Source organism: Carassius carassius, chromosome 40, assembly GCF_963082965.1.
Source record: "Carassius carassius chromosome 40, fCarCar2.1, whole genome shotgun sequence".
Lineage (NCBI taxonomy): Eukaryota > Metazoa > Chordata > Actinopteri > Cypriniformes > Cyprinidae > Carassius > Carassius carassius.
This window is the reverse complement of record NC_081794.1, coordinates 26,123,073-26,149,239: the sequence shown is the minus strand read 5'-3', so window position 1 is coordinate 26,149,239 and position 26,167 is coordinate 26,123,073. Positions and strand designations below refer to the sequence as shown.

Below are 26,167 nucleotides of genomic sequence, written 5' to 3'. Positions count from 1 at the left end.
CATTCAATCATTCATTTTATTGAGCCCAAAATCAGCATGTTAGAGTGATTTTTTGAAGAATATTGTGACACTGAAGACTAGAAATGATGCTGGAAATTTAAATGTGTATCAAAGTAACCAACTGTACTAACATTTCATAATACAGTTTGTACTGTATTTTTGATCAAATAAATATATTTTTAAAATCTTACCGCAAACTTAGAAAGGTACTCGGTGTATAACTAGGTATTCTCAAAAAAGTGCCATAACCACATGAATCAATGAATCATAAAATCCACGAGCTATTCAGTCCAGCATAGACATATTGTAGCAATGAGACTGCATGCTAACCTCAGCTTCTTTCAAAGCAAAAGGTCAGTTGAGGTTGTTTCCCACCACAAGAACACAGATTTGCAGAAGACCTTTTTATAATGCACCTGGGATGGCGTTTCTGCACCGTGACCCAACACGCTCTTTTCACGCACCCGAGAGTGTGAGACACATGACTTATCAGTTAAAAGCCTCTCTGTTTAGCTGTGATTCTCCTTATGTCTCTCTATCGTTCTTCCATTCACACTTAACTGTGGAAAAAATGAGCTCTTCCCAGCACAGGTCTAAAAACAGCTGTCGCTTCAGAGAATAGCAGAGCTGTCATTCACCTGGCCAACTAAAGAAGCACTCACAGCGAGCAGATACAAATCAGGACATCCTGTCTGATACGGAGCACCAGGGTTGGCGTGGGTTCAGAAGCAGATATACATAGTGCTGTTTGTCAGAGCCCACAAAAGCCTATCTCTTCAGAACAACACCAGTCTTCTGTGGCTCTGCATATAGACCTATGTAGAACAGATCAATCAGATGCATAACACACAAAGACTTGTAATACAGCCGTTTCTGTGCATACCGCTGAATATCCATTTATGAGGGTTGCAGGACTTCACCGGCATTTCAGAGACTTACAATAGGCCTGCCAGAAAAGCTGTGATAAATTTGGTATCAAAACAGAATTCAGTGGGAGCACTATCTCAGCACTTTATGTCTGACTGCTCTGTGAATTAAACATTATTCGCGTCACAGCTGGCTGCTCCATTCACGAGCCTGAGTGGAAATAGTTTCTAAAAACAGACAAAATAAAAACGGCAAAGTAACTCTATGGACCAAACTACATATGAATGAGTGTTGCTATGCATGGAGAAACTGTAGGAGCCTAAAAAAGAAGAGCATGAAAAGGATTTGATGGACACTGCTTGCTTTCGACCTCGGTGGACAGAAAAACAAAGCAGTTAGATATTACATAAAACAGAGTTGCACTTAAACAGGGTATATACAGCAATCCTTAAGTTTAATTTACTACTTTTTAATACCCTTTTTACTACCTTCAGAATATTTTTTAAAACCATCACGACACTGAATTGCAAGTGTTAATCAGCGACCTTTCTATTATTTACATTTTGATTTTGACATATATAACATACAAAAAAGAATAGATGTAGAGACTGATGTTGACAACATATTGCACATTTATTTCACTTAGTAAATAAAAATAAAACAAACTACATAAAATGTGCAATGGAGAGAATGGATAGTTCCAGCACACTGGCTGGCATTCACTGCAAGTTGATGCATTACAAACGGGCATCTTCTATGAACTGTTGTGGATTCTATGAACTGTTGCGGATTCACAAACTGGCATCTTCTATGAACTGGTGAACTCTTCTCTCCTGGCAGGCACATTATGAAAGAGGAAGTGCATGGCTCGCAGAAGTTGTTCCAACTGCCACATAGTAAAGCCTGCCATTAAAGCATTGTGGACGGTGTGAAGTCCACAGCTTCCAACAGTGACAACCTGGGCACCTTCATAGAGCTCTGCATGTTCTTTCTGGAGTAGATCCACCAACTTGAAATTCACATTGGGGCCATCCATTCCAACTGATAGCAGTTGCCTCATATTCAATTGTGTGACACATTCCTGTGAATCAACACCAGGAGGAAATCTGTTATAAGTAATCATTCAGACACAGTAAAATAGATCTCAACATTCACAAAGGTTGGTTAAGGAGAAGCATTACTGCATACACATTTGATTTCAATTAATAATTGGTAATTCAGCAATTAAATTATTTAGTGTTTTTTTCCAACAACAAAACCTGAGCCAAATATTACATTTCTATAACTGTGATAAGTTGTTGAATTTAACAAAATACTAGTAAAAACAATTTTCTTGTACCTTGGAGATATACCCCACAGGTCAATAAATGCAGGTGGGCTTACAGGTTTCATTCAAGTAACTGCAGGACTTTAGCCAATTTTATTATTTTGTGTAACCAACAGTAAATTAGCCAACATCATCCTATAATATACAAAAGCTTTGTGAATAAATAACTCTTCAAATGAGGGTTATATTAAAAAAGAACTAACCTTTATGTGATACAACAAATCTTCGGCCCTTCCATGTCCCAAAAACTTAGATCCAAAGTGCGTTAGCTCCCATCCAGTTGACATTGATGTTTTTTTTACAAGCCTGCCTGTTATTCCCTACTACAGGCCTGAGCCAGTCCTTAAACGCTGGGTCGTTAACCCAGCTATTAGAAAACTTGCATTTGCCCATGACGACGACGATGGTTGTCCAGTCGTTGAAGATATGCCTTGAAGCAAGTCTAAAATAAAACGTAAGCCAGCCACTTCTGTTGAGCGCACAGTGTTCTGAGATGATGCCGAACGACCACTGAATATGACGTCAGCATCAAACATACGTTGAGACGGAGACGAAAGATCTTTGATTATTTAATGGCCTTAAATTTGACAATTTTGATTTATCACTTTTTAATACTTTTTAAAACCCCGCGGACACCCTGTTAAAATTTGACCTATAATACATGAATATTGTAACGTCAAGTCAAGTCACCTTTATTTATATAGCGTTTTAAACAAAATACATTGTGTCAAAGCAACTGAACAACATTCATTAGGAAAACAGTTAAAGGCAGTTCATCATTGAAATCAGTGATGTCACTGAAGTAACTTATTATAGTATTTTTGTGTTGACTTTAATACATTGTAATTTATACATTAAAAGCTTACTATTTTAAAGTCTACCTGATCTCATGGCAAAAACTTTGCAAGATGCGTAATACGTACTAATAAGTACATATGAGTTTTTGGCATTGCATTTGTTTGGTGTAGGGCATATTTTTATGGAGATAGAATTGTTGCTTAATTCCAAATAAATAGATTACGATCCACAAATAAATGTAAAGAGATTAACAAAAATGTACCATTTGTGAATGGTTTTGTGAAACATGAAAATTTAAATGGACCACAATGAAAATTGTCATCACATACAGCAGTGAACAGCTGCCATAATAATCATATTCAAAGACACAAACATACTGCAGTTTGTTCTAAATAATACTATATCAAAAGAAACCAGCAGGCCAGACTACCATGCTGAAAGCAATTTGTGCCGCTTTACTAATTTCCACCAGTCTGATAACTGACATGTCAGATGTCAGAAGCTCCAATGCACAAAATGATTCAACAGGCAGTAAGTGTTTCTGATTGGTTAAAAAAGTGTGGGCTGTTCCCCTGACTCTTCTTTTTGCTGTTAACAGAATCTGGTTCTGTCACAGAGACAGGTGTGATTTCTCAGGACACTTATTTCAGTGATATCTGTCAGCTGCAAGGACATTTTATGTGTAGTATTGCAAAAAAAAAAGTATCTTACAGCCAGCGGTAAGAATTACCCAGAATGACACTCAGAACTGCCGGTTCCTGCCAAGGGCACCAGAATTCAGAAATCCTAATTAAATCCCTACTTTAACTATTCAAATTTGGTTCTGGTTCAATAAACCAGCGCTAACCAGCATAAACCAGCATGGGAATTCAAGATGGCCTTTTCTGGAGAGAAAGCAGTGCCACACCAAGCGTCCTGTCTGTCATAATCAGCTAACCCAATCTACATTTCACTATCAAGTACAATGAAACAAATATTAAAATATAATAATGATGGCATATTACATAATTAAAATTAATATAATTAGTCTGCCTTCAGCTCCCCACTTAATTGCACAGAACTAGGGTGAGGGTTGACGCTAATGGTGTGAGGAAAAAACACCCTGATTTAAATGACAGTAATCTGATTACAGATGATTTTTTTTTTTTTAACTATTCATATTCTGGTTGCATTAGATGTCATATTCACCATCAGCACAGACTCCTAGTGAGAACTCAAGCCTACAAAGCCATGTGTGTCGGTTCATTCTAGACTATGGCAGGCATTTAATACATTATTCAACACTTCTACTTGATCACAGTAGTGTTTTATGGTGCATTATTTGAATAAAATGACATACACATTATGTAAAGATAAAGGTCCGTTCCTGAATATAACATCTACTCTGCTATTAACTCCAACTCTTTCTGTACCTGCTTGTTTTTATTCATGATTCTGCGTTTAAAATATAAGCACAGAACATAGCATAAATGCATATATATAGTGCATGGGATCCAAAAAGCGTGGGACCACAAATGAGAATACTACTGTTTTGCAAATATTTTTTCCCCCTGTTTTTATAAATTATTTGCACAAAAACAAACTGTGTGAAATGTTGAATTGAAAAGTAGCATTTGAAAATGCTTTAGTCAATGGTTTGTCTCCTGTGCTTCGATGGTAAATCTGTAAATCTGATTAAGGGCACATGACTAGTGTCCCAAATTTACTTACATTTGAATACTGACCTAAAAAAAGGTATTTAACTCACAAACTTTATCTCACAACTTTCTTGTAATCCTAAAATGTTCTGTTATTTACAGGATTGAATAAATAATAATAATAATAATAATAATAATAAAAATAATAATAATAATAATAATAAATCGATCTCAAATCATCAATGTGGTCAGATTTGGAATTAACTGAAGTGTTGTTATTATTAAAACTTAAAACTCATTTATGTTTATAAATAAAGCTAAAATAAAATATATACATTTCACGAAAAGCAGAAATCAGAAATATTTGCCTTAACAATTACCTGGAGGAAAAATAATAATTAATTAATTAATTAATAAATGTTGTATTTTGATTTTAACAAGATCTAACTAGAACAACAACAAAAATGAATAAAATAATAAATACTATAATAGTACATAAATAATAAAAAAATGCTCACTGTATTTATGATATACACATCACAAAAATCCCTGCAGAAAAAAAGGTTATATTTTATACATCAGAGGACTAATAAATATTATTATATGAAAAACTGGATTTTAAATGAAAACGATAAGTATTGCCTTAAAAAATAAAGTTAGTTTAAATCAGAGCCATATAGAGAGAGAGTTGCGACAACAGAAGTTCGAAATGTTTGGTTGTCACGTGATTCGTGTCGACTTCCAATAGTTCCAGGAAGTGCGTTGGCGGCCATTCAAACTGATAGAGTAGAGTGACAGAACTGCGATTTCTGGTAAATAAATGCATTTATTTTATATTTTTATACAACACAACGACATGTGTATGTAGCATGAGTATGTAGTTTTAGCGATGTTGCTTTTAAAATATCAAATCAGGTCATTTTTGAAGATTAGTGTTCAATTACCGTTATTTTAAAAACGTAACTTATTTCAGGCTAACGTTAAGTTGTATAAACACGGGTTTCTCTTGCCTTTTTACGTTACATATTGTTCTTTTTTTACTGATCTCATGTTAACTAATGTCATATTGATGACTTTCAGGTAGTACAGAGACAGGCTGGTGACAGGTGATTTTCAGCTCGCACCGCACTATTGGTCAATTAACTGTTAGCAATAGTAATTAGCATGTTAAGTAAATGTAAAATGAAGCTTACTGTTTATAATTCTTACAATTACATATAGTAATATAATTATGTATTATAGATATTATATCTAATGTATAATTCTTACAATACTTTAAAGGTTTAAAACAACTTAAGCATACTCATATATAAACATGTACATTGCCATTCAAAAGTAATGATGCTGAAAATTCAGCTTGGCATCACAGGAGTATATTACATTTTAAAATAGAAAACAGTTATTTTAAATTGTAATTATATATTACGAGATTACTTTGTATTTTTATTCAAATAAATGCAATTAACTATTTACAGCAATTCATGAATACATTTCTAATAAATTTATTAGCATGCCAAGCATTTTGTATGTGTCCTTTCTTTCATGTTGTCCTTGCATAGTCTCCACCATGGTTTACTGTGCTGCATGGGGATGCTACACTCGGTCAGAGAAAGGTGTGCGAATGTATGGCTTCCCCGCTGACATGGAGAGGAGAATATAATGGTTGGCTCAAGTCAGCAGGAGCAATTTAAATATAAATAAAAATTACAACAACAAAAAATTGTTAGGTAATTATACTTAGATTTATTTGCATGGAAAATTATTTACTAGAAATAAGGAACAAGCAAAGCCTTGCAAAACCCAGGGAGGTGAGACATTAGTGTTACTTATAACTGTGCATTTAACCACCATGTGATATGTACTGTATGTGGGTAGACAAAAAAAAAAGTTGTGTGTGGAAACTAAACTCGTCACTGCAGGCTCATTTTGAGGCAAACAAATTTGTCATGACCAAAAAATTCAAGAGTAGGCTGAGACCAGATGCTATTCCCACAATCTTTGTACATCGTCCTGTGGTCAAAAAGAGGAGGGCCCTGCTCCACGATGCACCCCTAGACCTGTAAACATACAGCAAATGGCTGCTGATTACAGCTATATTATTTCAGGTGATACATATATAATAAGTACAAACTCGTACTAGTTGAAGTAATATTTCTCATTTTGAAGTGATGTGATATTTTCAATATTTAAAATTAGCAATACCATGTATTCTGCCTCTATCAGTTTCAAAAGTTGAGGAAAAAAAGAATGAGGACACTCAGAGAGGGGAAAGTGACAGTGAAGAAATAGAGGACATGGCTAGAGAGGACAGACAGGGACAGGTGACACTGCCGAGTCAACCAGCAGCAAGTCAGTCAGCATTCCAGTGAACCATCAGCCAGTTACCTGGGTCTATTAAAAAAATTTAAGAGACAAGAAAAAATATCAAAAAATGCAAAGGCAGCACTAAGAAAAATAAAGAATGAAAATGCAGTTCTCAAAAAGGTACCCTCAGCTCTCCTGACCTGCATCCTCACTGATGCTCCATCACAGAACAGTCCAGTGGCACCACTGATCCTCCACCTACCAGCACCCACAGAATGTTACTGTATGTTATTTTTATACACTAACAAGTTTAAGTATATAATACAGTAGTATTATATAATATAGACAGGTTAGATAATATAGACAGGTAATAGTCAATGAATCACAATGACTAAAAACACTCCACCCATGTTTTTGCAAACTCAATTCACTCTAAATTTATATCAATAGCGTGCATTTTTTTATTAAGGAATTTAATTATTTAATACGTGTAATAAGGAACAAACTTTATAACCTAATTTTTACCACTTCCCCTCACCGCTGTCACACGCGGTCAAACGTTATATTGAACTAACGTAATAGGCTATGTAACGTTAGCTAACTTTCCCCACCCTGAAAAAAAAAAATATGTTTAGACTCCTTTTTGTCTAATTCCAAACACGATGGATGAAAATGAATTAACAGATTTTACAATTAATAGGGTGTTCGTTACTAACTTTATTCAACTCCAATCCTAGCCTAATCTGTTAGTTATCTGATAGCATCCCTTAAATCTACTCATTTAATGAGTGATAATCTACTAGAAGGTTTTAATTTACAATTTATTGTTATGAAGATGTACTGATAATATACAATCTTATTATTTAAACGTCTTACCTTTTAAAAGTGCGTCGCAAACGGTTTGTCCTGGTGCATCTCTACGGCACAGCATCGGTTTGCTGCTTCTTCCGGGAACTATTTAGAGGCTCCATGAGCCGCCATTGCTGTAAAAAAGCGTTCCATTGGAGTCAATGGAGTTGTCGCAACTCTCTCTCTATATGGCTCTGGTTTAAATAAAATTGAAAAAATGGCTAAAACTAAAACTGAAATATAAAAAATATTTAAATAGTTAAACTAACTAGTTTTTTTAATAGTACAGCCACTGCCCTGGAATAAGAATGGCTCCTGCTCGGCAAACCGAATGAAAAATAAAAATAAAAGCTAAAAAGAAAGGAATCTTAATATAAAATACCAAGGGCACATAAAATTACTTATTTTTATTTATTTTTTTTTTGATAAAAATAAAAGCATACTATTAACTAGTCTATAAATAATGCAAAAAATGTTCTACTGTATTTATCATATGCACAAAAATAAAGGAGGCATTTTCAAATAACCTTTTGAAAAGTTTTATAAAGTTTTATATTGAAATCTTGACTTTTGATTGTGGACTATATTGAGAACTCTTCTGAATTAAAAAAATAAAATAAATTAAAAAAAATCAGGAGACTTAATCAGGGAACTCATTGCTGTCTAGGACTAACAACTGAGCTATTAAAACATCATTCTTGATTTTACTTTCCAATGGGTCATGACGTGGTGGGCTCAAGACTCTCCTTGAAGCGGACTTGAGTATATTCCGCTGAGGGACCCGAGTGAAAGCTAAACAGAGGTCAGAGATTAGGACATCACCCACAGAGATTAGACCCTCATCTACTCTGACAACCAATCAGAAACACAGCTTGAAGACTTGAGTTTTTTCCCTACCTTTTGATGATAAAATTTGAAAGGGAATTTTAATGTGGAGGCTTACAAAGGGACAGATATAGAGGAAAGGAGTGACCCTCTTCAGAAGTCTTGAAGAAGAGTTCAGAACTCTTTCAGCTGTCCAGGAGCCACTGGTAATAGCTTTCTTTTCTCCATCCAAACAATAGGATACTGGTGGAGTTCACTCATTTTAGAAATTGTGGGGGCATCTATCCTGATAAGATATGAGCCCACATTAAAACAGGGAGACAGTAGGAATGGAAAAACGATAAGAGTTTTATTCAGCGGCTCAGGCAAGCAGGGAACTTGACAGGCTAAATTGATTTCGGTTGGTGAGTAATTCTCTGTGCTATGGGAAACTGGTTTGCAGACAGTAAATCTGCAAAATCTCCAACTGTTCAGCATAACAATGTGAGAATCAATGTCCCAGTGATCTACAGGAGGGTTTTCTTGAATTGTCAATTAAGCAATAAAATATTCCTTCAGAGAAAACTGTAATTATGGGCTCTGTTGGAAGACAATCTGGTGCTGTGTTTAGAAAATAGCATATCATCAAACATGATGACCAGCCATTTAGAAGATCCAAACACCTAAATGACCAAAATCTGATACCATTGTAGGAGTCATTTTATGACAATATAATAGTTTTTGCTTGATTTTTTTTTAATAAATACAATTTTTAAACATTTAATAGCCAAGCTGAAGTAATGAAATGACTACAATTAAAACTTAATCAAAAATTTTAATAGAAATAGAAAATAAATACAAAATGACATGACAAAATGACTAAAACAAAATGAAAAATGCGCCATTTAGTAGTTATGTTTGCTTCAATTTTCTTTGAAATTAGATTTGAAAAAGTTTCAGTATTAAATAACCAAGTAAGAATGGCTAATTTTTGGATAATCCAGTTAATTAAACCTTCATTTCTCATTTGATTATTTTGAATGCAAAAATAAACAGACATTGTCAAAAAAGAAACTTACTTTTTATGCCAAAAAAAAAAGAAAAAAAAAAGTAAAAAAAATAAAAATAAATAAATAAATAATATTCCACATATTTTGGCCTTTCATACTTCATACCTCAGTGGACTTATAAATTAAGCATTAAATGAATGTTTTTTTTTTTTACTTAAATTGAAATCAGAAATACTGCCTTGGCTACTAATTGAAATAAAACAAGTTTAAGTTGAAGTAGTAAATGACAAAAAAAGAATTAAATTAAATTAAATTAAATTAAATTAAATTAAATTAAATTAAATTAAATTAAATTAAATTAAATTAAATTAAATTAAATTAAATTAAATAAATAAATAAATAAATAAATAAATAAAAAATAAATAAAAAATGGGTTAAATATTAACCATGAATGGAAATGCCTATTTCATTGGATAATGCATTAAATTAAAACTTCACACATGAATTTAACTTCAACTCATTTGATTATTTTGGATGCAAATTAGAGGATAAGATGATTCATATTCATGGCATCAGTGACAATTTCATAACTCCTAAACAGCCTTTCTTTCTTTCTTTCTTTCTTTCTTTCTTTCTGTACTGATAGTTAAACTAACTAGTTTTTTTAACAGTACAGCCACTGCCCTGGAATAAGAATGGCTCCTGCTCGGCAAACCGAATGAAGCCAATGATGAAAATTTCATATATCAAAGGCTCAGTGGCATACATCTTGTGAAAAGAGTCTGCAAATACATCAGACCCTTGATTTTAATAGGACGGCAAACCAGGGCTTGGATAACAACTATTGTACCATTTCTAGTCATTATTGTCAAAAAAAGAACATCCTGAATATGACATAAGGATTCAATAGTTTATCTGTCTATGTTCATTCTGTTTAAGTGAATCACATTACCAGTGAAATTAGCAGTTCAATCCGGTCTTCAATTATTAATAAAACACAAAACGTGTTGAAGCCAGAGTGTCACTGCGGTGCCGGTGAGTTTAGCCACCGCTGACACAAATGTACAGCTGCTCAGAAACAAATCACAGGTAATGAAGCCGTGAGTGAGTGTGATGCCAAAATACCCAAATTACAACCGAGCGACACAGTGAATAACTGACTGGCACACATTCAAATGTGCCATTTGCACCTGATCTCTTCTCTGTCTGGTGGAGAATGATGCTCACGCTGTCAATAATCTGGAGAAGAAAAACAACAACAACAACAAAAAACAATAAAACTCCTTTGCACCCTTAGCATTACTATTCAAAGATGTCATAGGCAGACATATACTAATATTATATAATTTGATAGACAACAATACACCTTTGTTGCCTTGCAGTATACAAGCATCAAAATCATGCCTTATGCCACATTATTGTATAAAAGTATAACAAAAAGATTAATTTAAAAATGTATAAATAAACTTTTGTAATTTGAAAAAGATGTCTGTTATACACAGCTACCTTTGCTTCACAATCTCTTCACTTGCTATTTACTATTACTACTGATAATATAATTAAAAATAAAGTATTAGTAATAACAACATTTTGTTTATCATCATTGTTATCATCAGGTTATTTTTTATTATTACTACTACTTCTACTATTACTACACATTATTTTCCTGAGAACAACTGCATTTTACTATATACCACTACTACTAGTAATAATAATAATAATAATAATTGTTTATTATTATTATTATTATTATTGAAATCAACCTCTAATTGTTTTATTGTAGTCTATCTACATGTAACTGGAACAGCAGGAAGTATTTAACATTAGAGCAATTTTAAGGTGTCATGCAAGCCTGATAGATTTGCTAAATCAGGAATCCATGCAGGGAATTTCCAGGGGGCAAAGCGCTCATCTAAATGTGGTACCAAATTCATAGCAAGCATCCTCAGAGTCATTAGTGAATCTCTCTTAGTTCGGTCTGAGTGCGTAATATTAATGAAAGCTCTGCTAGAGACCTCTCCACTTTAATCATCCTCCCTCTCTCGCTCTTTATCACTCTCCGGTGACCTTTTCAATCAATTAAAGCTGTAAGGCTGACCTGATCAGTGTGAACAAGAGTAGTACAAGCAGTCCACAAGTCCAGAGCTGGGAGAGCTGAGAGCTGCGGCTGAGCAAAAGCCTTTACCATATATACAGTGTGTTTATATATATACTACCATTCAAAAGATTGGATTCTCTACATTTAATTTGAATGTTTTTGGAAAAACCTCTGAGTAACATTTTCATCTATTATAACCATTTAAACTTTTCTATTTTAGTATATTTAGTATATTAAATGTTATTTATTGCTGTGATGGTAAAGCTGAATTTTCAGCATCATTGCTTCAGTTTTCAGTGTCACAAGATCCTTCAGAAATCATGGCAATATGCAGTATGATTTGCTGCTCAAGAAACAATTTTAATAACATTTGCACTGCTTAAAAATATGTAATTTTATTCATTTAGCAGATGCTCTTATCTAAAATATAAGTCCATGCCACACTTTAAGAGTCTTGAAGAACCTTTAACGTTCATAGAATCTTTTTATTGCATAAAAGGTTCCATATAATGAAAATGGTTGCTCAATCAGTTTTGTTATGAATTTTGGTTATTTTGCTGTCGTAGGCTGGACGGACCTTTTAAATAACTGAAATCATTTGGCGAAGTTATATGGTTATGCAACTACTTTAGCCATGCATTTCTATGAATATATATATATATATATATATATACTGTATATACACACACTCACACTCTCTCCACTTCATTCATGACAGGCACTATTCAAACTAGTGTGGAAACGGTACTGTGCTCGCAGTGTGTGATCTTCAATTTCAAGCACAAAAGCGCTGATGCGCGCTGTAGTCTTTATCATTTTATATCAAAGCACGCATTAAACGACATGCATGCAATGTCGTGGTCAGTTAAGTCATTAAAGTTACCAAAAAGGTGATTAAAGCTGCCTTAAAACTGTGCACGCATGTAATATAATTCACATGAATCACATTTAAGAACATGTCTCTGAAATGGTTTTCAAAACTGTCCTGGAGCAGCCTAGCACTGTCGCCCTCATATTACACACCTGATTTAACTTGTCAGTTCATTAGTAGAGACGAAGTGAGTGAGAAAATGTAAAAATAGTTGAGAGAAAATGCGATGCTTGTCAGACCCGTGTCACGTTCAGCAGCGGCAGCTCTTAAAGAAATAGCAGCCAAAACAAGCTAATAACCAGCTGCTTGAAGGCTGTTCATCAAAAAGAGAAAAACAAGGAACAAATCAATTACTTTTAAAGCTAAGGATTCATCTATATTTCATGTAGAAATTAGTGTTTTATAACTTAAATTTAAATTTCTGTATATTTCTGCTGAAGGGCACTGTATATTTCTTATAATCTGTTTATATGAAAATTGTTTTAAGTTAACTTAAATTATTTCTTATAATCTGTTTATATGAAAATTGTTTTAAGTTAACTTCAATTATTTCATTTTTTAAAGTCTAAAAAAAGTTTATATATATCGATAAATAAATAAATATATATTGATAAATAAATATATATATATATATATATATATATATATATATATATATATATACAGTACAGACCAAAAGTTTGGAAACATTACTATTTTTAATGTTTTTGAAAGAAGTTTCTTCTGCTCATCAAGCCTGCACTTATTTGATCAAAAATACAAAAAAAAACAGTAATACTTACCGGTTGTGGGCCATAAACAACGCCTTCTCCAGACAAAGAGGGAACTGCTCCATCTTTCAAAAATAATCTTTGTGCGAATCCGGCATTAAACTGATTGAGATTGCGGAAGCTGTCCTCAGCAAAATGTGCTGCACATAGTTTTACATGTGGATTATAATTTTCGCGAACCAAGTTAAACATAAATTGTAACCATTGATCTCTAAGTACAGCATCCCTGGGAAAGCCAAACAAAGGTGATTGGACTTCGAGATGAAAATAACAGCATGTCGACGACATGGCGACAAACACAAACGCAGCTCTTCCTCTTCTCCGTCGGAGCGCAACAAGACCACGCCCCCTTTTTTGTGTATTCCTGTGGGCGGAGGTTAGTCAAAAACTGTTTTAGTGACATCATTACTGCAGGAACTAGAGGGATGTAGTTCAAACGGGTCGTTTTTTGTAGGCGAATTCTGTTAAATAAAATATCTCGCTTGGCATTGAACTTTGAGCTTTAGAATTTTACAGATATTATTTTACTCTAACAACAACATTATACACTAACTAAAGTTTAAAACATGGGATCACGAAGAACGTGACCTTTAAGACATTCCAAACGTCTTTAAACATTATGGTTTAAAACCGAAATATTTCCAACATTGCGATGTATCCCCCCACCTCTATATTGAAAACGTACCACTGTATTGTATCAAACCGAACCGTGAATTCTGTGAAACATTACACCCCTAAAATATGCATGTTAATATAATGTCACATGTTTTGTCTGCAGAATGCTGTAGTTATGGTATTTAACCATCTTGACCCTCTGGACTGACCCACTACTGTTCTGAGTTAAGTTTGTAATTAGGAAATTAGCAGAAGAGAGAGAGAGAGAGAGAGAGAGAGAGAGAGAGAGAGAGAGCATAGACTCATCCGCTCTATCTCCTTCATTCACAGTAACGATTTATCAGGGAAGGTGTTCTCAGAAAACTCCAAAATAATCTCTAAAGTGTTATCTCCCAAGCAGTGAATACACTTCTTATGTAAATCATGACCTACTAATGCTGCTGTTATCAGACATAATGTAATTTGCATAATTGTCCCCTCATTCAGCAGCCCAGCTTGTTTAAATTTCGGCCTTTGGCTTTTGGTGGGTCACACCTTGTATAAGTCATAAAAACTCCACGAGTGGCATTTGCATAACACAGACTCAAAACTCCATCCACATTTCTAAGTCAGAGACAGAATTACATCATCGTTTAAAAGTTTTTAAAATAACACTATAATACAATCAAAAATATAGTAAAACCAGTAATATTAAGAAATCATTACAATTTCAAATAACTATTTTCTATTATTACATGATCGTTCAGAAAACATTTTTACATTCTGATTTGCTGCTCAAGAAACATTTCTGATTAATTTTTTTTTTGAAATTATTAAAAAATATATATTTTATGAAAGATCAAAAGGATTAACGATGCAGATCTATTTTCAAAACCTATTTTAATCATATTTACATTGGGTGTGAATAATTTTGATCACAGCTGTATATGATGTAATGTGCTGTAATTATGACTCAGATATTTGCAGTTTTGTTTCTTTTTGTTTTTATCACTGCAGAAACACATCTTTATGTCTGAGCCAAGAACAACTTCTCCCACATCAGTACAAGGCATCTAGACATCATGAGCTTTGGGAATTTGGCAGACAACATATTAGTTCAACTTATTTTGCAACATCTCGACATAAATAGACAAAAAGCCTCTGACACAAACACAGAAATAGTTCTGTCTCTATTTACTCAACTTCATGCTGATACTGTTATCCTGCTCAAAAACTTTTCACACTGTGATACATGATTTTGGTCATACAATACTATTCCTCTATCATTTACTTGCAGGGAAAAAATTGGTTTGGCAACAATGGCGTCACATTCAGGGCATCGGTTGAAAGCCTAATCTCTCAGCACAGATGTGTAGGACTCCTATAATTCAGGCATTTGAAGGGAGCTCAAATCCGCCTCCATTGGCATTAAAAGACTCCTCACAGCGTTGGCACTGACAGAGACCATAATAAACTCATATAAGGAGATCAAACTCAACTCATTCATATTGATATAATATCAACATCTGCTTCAAAATCATGCATCTATTATGACATAATTCAGCATCCACAAAACTCCTTGTTGGCTCTGTTTCAAAACCTAGTGAGCTGCATACATATGCAACAACTTAAGGCATCATAAGCATGCTCCTGTCATTAAGGTTGTTCCAAAAGGTAGGCAGCATATTTATTCTAAAATACCTTCCGATTGGCTTTCAAAGTTATCATTGCATGAAATGAATGCACTGTGCTTGCCATCTATGATGGAAATAAATGCATTTTAGTTGCCAGACAAAGTGAAAGAAATCGTTTGATGTATATATATATATATATATATATATATACAGTACAGACCAAAAGTTTGGACACACCTTCTCATTCAAAGAGTTTTCTTTATTTTCATGACTATGATTCACACTGAAGGCATCAAAACTATGAATTAACACATGTGGAATTATATATGGAATTATATACATAACAAAAAAGTGTGAAACAACTGAAAATATGTCATATTGTAGGTTCTTCAAAGTAGCCACCTTTTGCTTTGATTACTGCTTTGCACATTCTTGGAATTCTCTTGATGAGCTTCAAGAGGTAGTCACCTGAAATGGTCTTCCAACAGTCTTGAAGGAGTTCCCCCGAGAGATGCTTAACACTTGTTGGCCCTTTTGCCTTCTGTCTGCGGTCCAGCTCACCCCTAAACCATCTCGATTGGGTTCAGGTCCGGTGACTGTGGAGGCCAGGTCATCTGGCGCAGCACCCCATCACTCTCCTTCTTGGTCAAATAGCCCTTGATGCTTTCAGTGTGACTCTACAATTTTCATAGTCATGAAAATAAAGAAAACTCTTTGAATGAGAAGGTGTGTCCAAACTTTTGGTCTGTCCTGTATATATATATATATATATATATATAAATATTTAATACTTATTTATTCAGAATTTAAAAATATAAAAATATTAATAAAATTCATCTCGCGATTAAAAATGACTGTATTTGAATGTGCTGTGTATTTTTATGCTTCATCATTAGATTGGGAACATGTTTTTTTCATATTTATTTAAATAGTAACACGGATTGTTTCAGCGCAGCTTCACATTAATAAACAGGAAATAATGTTGTAAATGTTTTCAAATGAATCAATTATAAAACATAAAATTTTAGAATTTTAGCTATAAAGCAGTTCTACAGAAGATAATCATGTTAAAATTCAGTTAAATAACATGTCAATGTTCATCAGTTATGAAACAAATACAGGACAGAAAATAGTAGTGCCACTATTGACCTCAAGTCAGTTCAAAGTTGTTTCAATTCAATTTAATAATGGTGTGGATTTTGCAAGTTAGTGTCACTATCCATTTTCAATTCAGATTTTGTTCTCATCCAATGCAGTGTAGTTAAATCGATAAAGCATGAGTACCGCTATTTGTATGATGCACAAGCTTGAGATTCCATTTCCATTAAGATGCTAACTTAAAAGTCAACTGTAGGCTGTAGACAGAATGATATCTGCAATGTGGATTGTACTGTAGGTTAATAAATAAGACCATCTACTCAGCTCGCTCCCTTCTGTGTCTTATGTAAGATACAATCCTTAAACCCTGCATCCAGAGAGAGAAATACACCTCCGTTATCTCCCCTCACACAAACTGTACGATAATCATTTCTGCCTTAACTACTACATTGCAATCAGAATAATTTAAAGCATCATTACAGTTCACATGCAGTGGGCTGATGCTGCGTGGACCAGACATGAAGAGTGATCCAGTTGCCACAGCATCAGACAAACATGCATATACATCGTTAGAGCTAAATTAAGAGCCCTTCGGGGTTTGCTGGCCTGTTTGCTTTAATGTTGCTTTTCAGGCCTGGCTAAAAGGAAGTAATTCCAGGGGAGGATTCCTGTCATCCATACAGGGTATGTTGACAACCACGGCCGCATTTCCTATTGATTCACAGCAGAGAATTCATCCCTCACACCCACATACAGTACAAGACCAGAGCTGAAAAATAAATACATTTGCTCATAAAATATATAGATCTGCACTCAGACTCATGCACACACTCTTATTGACACCTGCGCATGGTTTTTCACCTCAGGCAATCCAGCCGCAAGAGGGACTGAACAAGTTCACTGAACAACAAAGGAAGGAAACAGTTAATCAATATGCATGAAGGCAGAGAAAGTGAGAAAAAGAAAGACAGGAAAATAAAAAGGATACGCTCTGTCTGTTTCACGGCCGTACTCGAATTCAGTTCAGTCATTATGCAGTGACCCTTGATTTAAACATGTCCACTTCAGCAAAGTGAAACTCTTACTCCTTTCAGAGAAATGGGAATGTTATGGTAAGAACAACACCAAAACTAACTCAGCAAGAAGATGGGTGCTCAAGCAGCAACATTTCTAGTAATTGCTTGGGGAAGTCCAAATTGACAACCATAAAACCCTCAAATTTCCTCTAAAACTCAAAACAGAAATGTGTACGCAAACACACTAAATCATTTTTACTGAAATGCACTGTAAAACCTTGCTTTTCATGCGTGCTGAGTTTAAAGTGATGGAAAAAGACTATTTCTGACAACCCCTGACTAAAAAACTGTGATATTTGCATAACGAAAGGCATTTGCAATTACAATTCACCAATTAGGACATCAGAAGCTTTGTGAGAAAGCAGGCCCTCATTATGAACCCAAGAATCATACCAAGTGGGTCAGACAAAACAACACAAAGCAGGCTGGTTTAAACCTGAGCCAGAAGAAAAAAAGCTGAAGCAATGATGATGAAAGAGATTTACCGGTACAATTTAGTCAAGACAATCTTGTGCGCACCAAACCAAATATGTAATCTTTGGTTTATGCAAAATCATGAGTACATTAATTAAAAATTAAACAAATAATAATAATAAAAATCTGTTCTATTTGTGATTCTTTCTTTTGATCTTATCATTATGTCACAGTAGGTAGCAAACAGTGACTGAATCCCTAATTCAATTCGGTTACAAAACATGTGTCCTTACAAGTAAGTCATTGAATTATCCACTCACCCGAGTCGTCTGAACAATAAAATATTCGCCATCGTGCCACTGTACGGTTCTATCACAATATGTTACTAGAAAATCTTCACAGATTTGAAAACAGCCAAGCTTCTGTCTTTGCGTTAAAGGGATTGCTATTTTAGTTAGTTACTCCCCAAAAACGCAGCTATAGAATCCTTTGGAACAGCGGCAGTGTTTGATAAGCAACCTTTGGGGATTTTTTTTTCACAAGCAAAAGGACACTAATGAAAGCATTTTCTTTTGTATTCCTACCTGTGTGAGGTGACGTTAGAAAGGGAAGATTGAGGGGTGAGAGCGAGAGCAGGTGGAGAGGGTGAGCAGAAGAGACAGATGGTCCCTGTGTCACGTCAGAATCCATCGCCATCATGGCTGCTGCTGCCAGAGCGATCCGTTTAGAACTTCCTACTCGCTTAATGGCCATAGGACAACCTGAAACGAGAAATAAAGATGGATAAAAGAAGTGCATTACTGTGCTTTGCAGAACAATGCCTAACAGTATTTTCTGCTAGAACTTTTCTAATGAAATGTGCTGAGAAAAATTTATTTTGTTCGCTACACTTAGGAACTAGGATGGGAAAAAATGTGTCTTCAGTACTGTGAGTCAGTGTGGATTTTTTACTCCATCATGCTGACTATTTAAAGTTACCATTAAATGGAAATAGTTTTTTTTATGGAATACTGTATTGTTTATGATTTATGTGTGCACATAACTATTATTTTGAATTCATGTGCCCTCATAAACTTTAATCAAATTATACCAGAGCATAATCATATGAGAGCACAGCAATTAACAAATAACGATCCATTCAGTTCGCAATGGACAAAATGAAATCCCACCATACTTTTTTTTTTCTTATTAAAAAAAAAAAAACGCTTCACTTGCATATACATCATACTAGGGAAGAAAAGATGATCACAAACTCTTATGCAGACATTAAATGCATAATGTTTTTGGAGGTGTTAATTGTATACTGAAGTGATTTTAATCAGTTTTAATCATTATAATCTATAATCTGCTTAAAAAACATAATATGTGACTGTGAGAAATCAAAGAGGGTACATTTTGGCTTTAAACTCTAAAAAAAAAAAAAATTGTCTAAAAATGAGTCTATAATATAGAGATAGTTGTCTATAAATAGAGATAATTCCATGATCTGCATCAGTGGAGATTTGAACATAAAGTATGTGTATTCTTCCCACTGGATACTGTGAGCAGGCCTGTCTTTGTTCTTGGCTACCAAATATTTTTTATGGGCTTTTGCCTTTGTGTTTCATCGAAGCCTTATCAAATCTGAGCATACAATCCCCCCCGACACACACACACTAATATCTACTATATGTGAGTGCATGAACAAGACAAACTCTATAACTGCACATTAGACACATTAGAAAATATGTGATTTGTAACTGAGTATTGTTATGAACACACTGCAAGCTAAAATGCATTTATGCTTTTGACAGATATAGTTTGTAGCAAATGCATGAAAGTTATGTGGATGAAGTTACATGGCATTCCAGTTATGTGTTTTATCAGTATGTGCACTTGCTGGGAATCAAAGCCATGACCTTGTTGTTGCTTACTGCAAGCTCTACCATCTCTTTATATCCTGTACAAGGCAGAAGTATAATGGTAAAATGGTTTTAATAACTACACTGTTAATAAAAATATTTTTATATTTCAAATTAAATCAATGTGTTACTTGCAGTTTGTAATAATATATGAAATCTAGTAGTAATTTCGGACTGAAAATTGTTTTTACATCAATTTTGTTTTTCAGCATATGAATTTTTGATCTAAAGATCTAAAATCAAAACTATGCGGGCTCGTGCATTTCTTCACGATTTTTTCCTTTTTTTAGGTTTCATCTGGTTCATCTGGTTGCTTTGGCTCATGTTTTAAAATTAATGATTGTACATCTTTTCAAAATACACAATAAGTGCACTGAAAAAAAAATGGTGGTGATTTATTTTTAATAATTTTCACTCAGGAATTACCAGTCAATTTCACAAATACAATAATGACAAAGAAACAGCAAGTAACACACTGAATCGCCTGGCCTTGATTGCACTATTTTCAAATATTTTGGTTCAGATTAAGATTTCATTGTGATTTATCTGGCCGCATGGGTTCATACTGTAGCTTGTTATTGCAGATCTTTTTGAAAAGCCTTAGAAGGAGAAAAATATGAAAAATAAGGCAGCTCAAAGATAGTAACAGTCATGCTCTAAATGCTCCAAACATCACTGTGTTGTCAAAACCATGATGATGATCCTTTATTAGTCACCTGGGTGAGCTAACACACATGTGCCCGTCTCATCTCCACTGTTTTCAGCTCCTGCCTTCCCTGAGCGAGGGAAATGCTATTTAACGAAACCTTGAAGAGATCTTTGGAGTAAGCAGGCGGGTGCTTCTTCCACAATAAGCAGCAGAAACACTTTATCAAATGGTACTGAGTGGGCGGATCACAGCCAACCAGAGCAGTTAGCATGCACATGTACTGGACTGGAAATCAGGCCACTGGGGAATAAATCATATGGAACGGCTCCAGCACATCGACTCTCCCATACTGCAAGAATGCTTTAGAAGGAGAAAAACAACTGAGGGTTGGGGGGAAGGAATAGTCTGTCATCTGACAGCCCAAGCAAAGGGTATGGGGACTGCAGATTAAACTCTACTAACCTTTTAGCTTGATAGTAATGATAAATGTGGGTCTAAGCGCTTCACTTAAACACCTAGCCGCTGGAGATGAAGTGACAGGTGCACAGATCACATAAACAATGCATCGTTCATCAGGAGATGCTCTCTCCAGACATGACATGAAATAGAAACCTTGAATTATACATCCACCGGGAGCTTAGCTTGAAAGCCAGCCCAGCACACCATGTGACTTCAACAGAGGTAAATCCTAAAAAGTAACACAGTGGTCAATAAATAGCACTCGTATATATATGTACATGTATATTAATACAGTATATAATATCTTTCTTTATTTTGGTGCTGGGTTCTGCCTTAACAAAGAGGGAGATACACTATAAATACTGCTGTGGCCAAAGGCTGCAGGAATGAGGCCATTTTTTTCCAGTCTCCAGGGGAGCAATTATTGCTGTTCTCCTTTAAGTGTCCTCAAACCTGCCCAAAACAAGTCCTTACAATATATGCTTTCACAAATAACGTTTGAACTACAGCCAATGATTGTTCTGACATCCCCCCCATGATAATATACAGTATATCTAAAGAGATCATTCAAGCTACAGTACGAGTTGTCCCAGAAATGTGAATATATATACATATATATATATATATATATTAGGGGTGTCGCGATATACCGGTATTGACGATAACCGTGATATTCAAAGCAACAATTATCGATATCGTGTTAATTTCGTGTGTGACGATATACCTCAATATTTAAAATGAACAGTTCTCTTATGATAACAACACATTTAAATACTCAAGCGCCAGTACCTGGTTGAATGCCCAGGTGGCAGTATTGTGCCTTAACGCTGACACTGTCACACAAGAAGACGACGCAGCGCTCACAGCTGCTCTGAGGAGAGCCGTGTTCATCAGAGTAAGTTGACATTATTTTACAAGTCATAGACTGGGAAATATTATATAACATATTAACAGCGGTTTTCTGTGTTCATATACTTAAAGGGTGACTATCTTAATAAGTACCGCGTTTTCTTTACTTGTCTTTGTTTTTTTATTTGCAATAAATCGCCTGTTTGGAGTAACACTTTATTTCTTCGTTCAAATCTATTAACAGTTACATGATTAAAACTGATCTTGAAAAACTGAGCGACCACATTTCTACATTAAACTCTGTAAAATGTTAAGTTGGTTTCAGTGCCATGCACTTAATGCCTCATCTGCGGTCATTCTTCAATAAGGTTCATTAGTTAATTACATAATTTAACACATATAAATGACATAAATAATAATGAACAATATTTTCACAGCATTTATTAATCTTAGTTCATGTTAATTTCAGCATTTACTTATGCATTATTAAAATCTCAAGTTGTGTTTGCAAACATTAATGTACTATGAACTAACATGAACAATGAACGACTATTTTTATTAATATTAACAAAGATTAATAAATTGTGTAATAAATGTATTGTTGACTCACTGTTCATTCATGTTAGTTAATAAATGACATCTTATTGTAAAGTGTTACCATTAATATTTATTCATCATACCGTTGAACTTGATAGTATCCCCCCTCCCCCAAGGTTTCTATAGATATCACGATATATTGATATCGTGAATTCTTATGGCCACAATAACCGTGATATGAAAAATCTAATATCGTGACAGCCTTAATATATATATATATATATATATATATATATATATATATATGAGCCTTTAGATTTTACGGTTTAAGCCTTGTCCCAGATACTTCAAATGCTGTAATATTTAAATAGTAACATTTGATGTCTGTCATCTGACATTAATTAGAAGGCCTATATTTATGAAACATGATAATCTGAACAAAAAGTGAAAAACAAACAATAAACATTTTAACCATTTTAATATTTTTGTGAATACATATTTATATCAACTTTCCACAAGTACAAAAACTACAAGGAGCATTGCATCAAGACAATAAAAAGATTAAAGATCAAAATATACAATATCATGATACTGAAATTAATAAAAACCAAATGAACTTTAAATGTTTAAAATTTTGTTTTCACCATAGCATAATTACTACATAATTATGGATTCAGTGGAAATTGTGCCGTTATTATAATGAATAAATCGCTATTTTAACCAATAATGATAATAATAATTTCTATTAATTGAAATAAAGCTGAAATATTATAAAATTTAAATATTGGATGAAAAGTTGAAGCTGGAGTACTACAATCACTGAAATTAAAACAAATTACAGCTATCTATCCATATATATATATAAACAAAGTTACTAAAACTTACACTAAAATGAAAATGAAACTGAAATATAAAAATGTAAGATAATTCAGAATATTAATAAATACTAAAATAGTATATAAATAAGCATAAAATGACTGTGTGTAAATGAAAGACAGAATACTACTGTTATGGATGTAAATTTTGGACTTTGTCAGTAGACAAATTAAATAAAATAGTGAGAGTGTAAAAAGTGTTTTAAGAAAAACCCACAAACTTTTAAGAGAGCTTCCTTTTTAAAAGTCCACAGGGCCAAAATTGCAAATAGGTGCAGAAACACCCTTTTATTTGTGTGTGTGTGTGTGTTCATGTGTGAGTGTGACATGTTTCTACCAGTCTCTCCCATCTCTGTCAGGGGGTCTTGTTTCAGACAAATTGAGCATTAAAGATTCAGGCCAGGACAAGGGTAAATGTAGCGGGAGCCTTCAGCGCTCTAGAGATGTCCGTCCTGCTGCGGAGCTGAAATGGCGAGTGATTGCACTTGTGAGACTTTCGGCTACTTACGTGTGCCATCATCTTGATTCACAAAGAGGCTCAGTGTTGGAGTTTCTGTCTCTCTCATTGTGCTGTCCTCCCACTGTTCCCTCATTTAACTGGTTAACAAACCACCTACTTCATACCCTCTCCCTGAAAACATCTTATTTTGCTGAATTATGCTATCTGTCTCCCCGGACTCCTCATGCAACACAAAGGCCAGATAATAATGCTGAGCACCTCTTTTCATAGTAAAAGTGGATGGATCGACGGTAACTGCCTGAAAAAGAGGCTTTCAACAGTCATTTATAAAGTTAGTTAAGAAGTTTGGTAGAAGCACAACAAAGACAAGGGTAAGAAAATAAATACTGAATGCTCATTTTTAGATAAACTATTCTTGATCATAATTTGTACAGTTAATCTGCCTTGTTAGAATAAAATAATGTTTGCCTTTCTAATCTAATAACTCTGAAATGTCTTTCAGTCAGGCAAATCCAACACGTGTTCATTTCTCTGTCTTTTACCACTGACTACAGCTCTAATACCAGTAATACTAGGAAATCTAATAACCATCATCTAATTCTGCTCATACATTACTAACGCTCCACTGTTTCCTCTGAGCTCTGACAGTTTGATCAGCTCTTTCTGTGTGTTTTAATATTTCCATTGACATAGAGGCTTAAAAATCCCTGATGGCAAACCTGATTTTCACACTATCCCTTATGTTGTGTTCTGGTCATTTTGACCCAAATTAAATACATTTTCCAACTAAGTTTTGTAGAAACATAATTTTCTGTAAACTTGCTGTGCAATGATTTGTGTCATAAAAAGCGCTAAACTTGAATTAAAATTAAAACCCAGGAAAGGGTTAGGGGTCTTGGCTGAGGTCAAATGCATTGCCAGGATATGAACAGGTGCCAATATGTATTGATTTTAAATTGTGTTGATTGGCTGATTTGTCTTAATGGAGGGCAAAAGTATTGCTGCATGCTCTGCATATACACTTTCGATCAATGAAAGTCGTTGCATGGATTTTGTGAATAATATGCATTCAGATAGTGACTTATGGTGTATAAATATCAGGCCAATTAAAAATGTTTTGACATAAAGTGACTGGAAATATGTGACTTTGAGCAATGGAGAAAAAGTAATATCATGTCACCTGAAAAATGCAGCAAAATTTACCCAGAGCAAAACATTTCAGGTTTTGCAGAAATGTATGTAGGCAGTCATGTATTTCCAGTGAACTTGGTTTGTGGATTCTTTTGAGAGAGAGAGACCCAAACGAACTCAAATGCAAGTGTGCAATCAAAAGTCAAAACTCAACCATTTCTTATTTAATTATTTTGTATATATCAACAATTGTCTCATCTGTGTGTAATTTTACTTCAAAGTATTTTTAAAAGAACCATCTGTTGATATACTTAAATAAAACTACTTTAAGAGCTCCATTATGTCTCTTAAAATATAAAAGAGCAAACTATCAGTTCAATTCCTATGGGTTTGCTTCAGACACCACTCAACAGACTATGCCCTTGAAAATGACCTAAAAAACTATTTTGTAGACATTTATTTTCATTCACAATCATTCTTTCATTCACATCCTGGAATATACCAATAAAATTCCACAGTATATAATTAGTATTCACACATAGTCTGCAGTGAAAGTGTGTCAGACAAATCAATGTTTCTTATTTCAAATGGGAAGAATTCTGTTTGAACTAGCTGGAGTCATATGCGAAGGAGCGTGTGACTGTTGCACTGCGGTGGATTCTTATGGCACAGCTAGAGTAAACAGAGTTGCTTTCTGTTTCCTACATATTTTGATGTGCTAGCATGAATGGCATGTTATTGATTTCAGCCTTTATCTCTAATGAGATCGAAGTATTTCTCAAATTTTAAGTCTTGGTTATGAATCTTACTGTGGCACAAAATGGAACATGAAACGTTCCATGTGAAGGTGTTTAAAACCTCATTAAAAGCTCCCACGAGAGCTTCGGCGTGATCCATTTAAGGTGGGCCAAAACGCTTCACTGCGCTCTTCTAAATGGCCTGCTCAACTTTTAAACTCTATTTTCCAGAAGCTGCGTATTTCTTGACAAGGCAACCAAAGTGACTTTTTACGTTCCATTAGGTCCTGTCAATAAGACCAGGCTAAAATTCAAGAAGATGAAAAATGAGATTTCGGAGCAGGTCTGTGAAGCAGAGGAATGGTGGGTTAAAGTAAAAATGACTTTCTGGCCTAGAAACCACACTGTAGATCCTGAA

At 34.4% G+C, this 26,167-nt stretch overlaps 1 protein-coding gene across 1 annotated transcript in view; it reads right to left on the bottom strand.

The window, feature by feature from the left end:
- The window catches only part of tcerg1l (transcription elongation regulator 1 like), an 85,677-nt gene that overhangs the window by 41,732 nt on the left and 17,778 nt on the right, over positions 1-26,167 (bottom strand). The window contains exon 4 of the mRNA XM_059532786.1: positions 18,736-18,912. Coding sequence (XP_059388769.1) covers positions 18,736-18,912 — 177 coding nt within the window. The remainder of the gene's footprint in view (positions 1-18,735; positions 18,913-26,167) is intronic.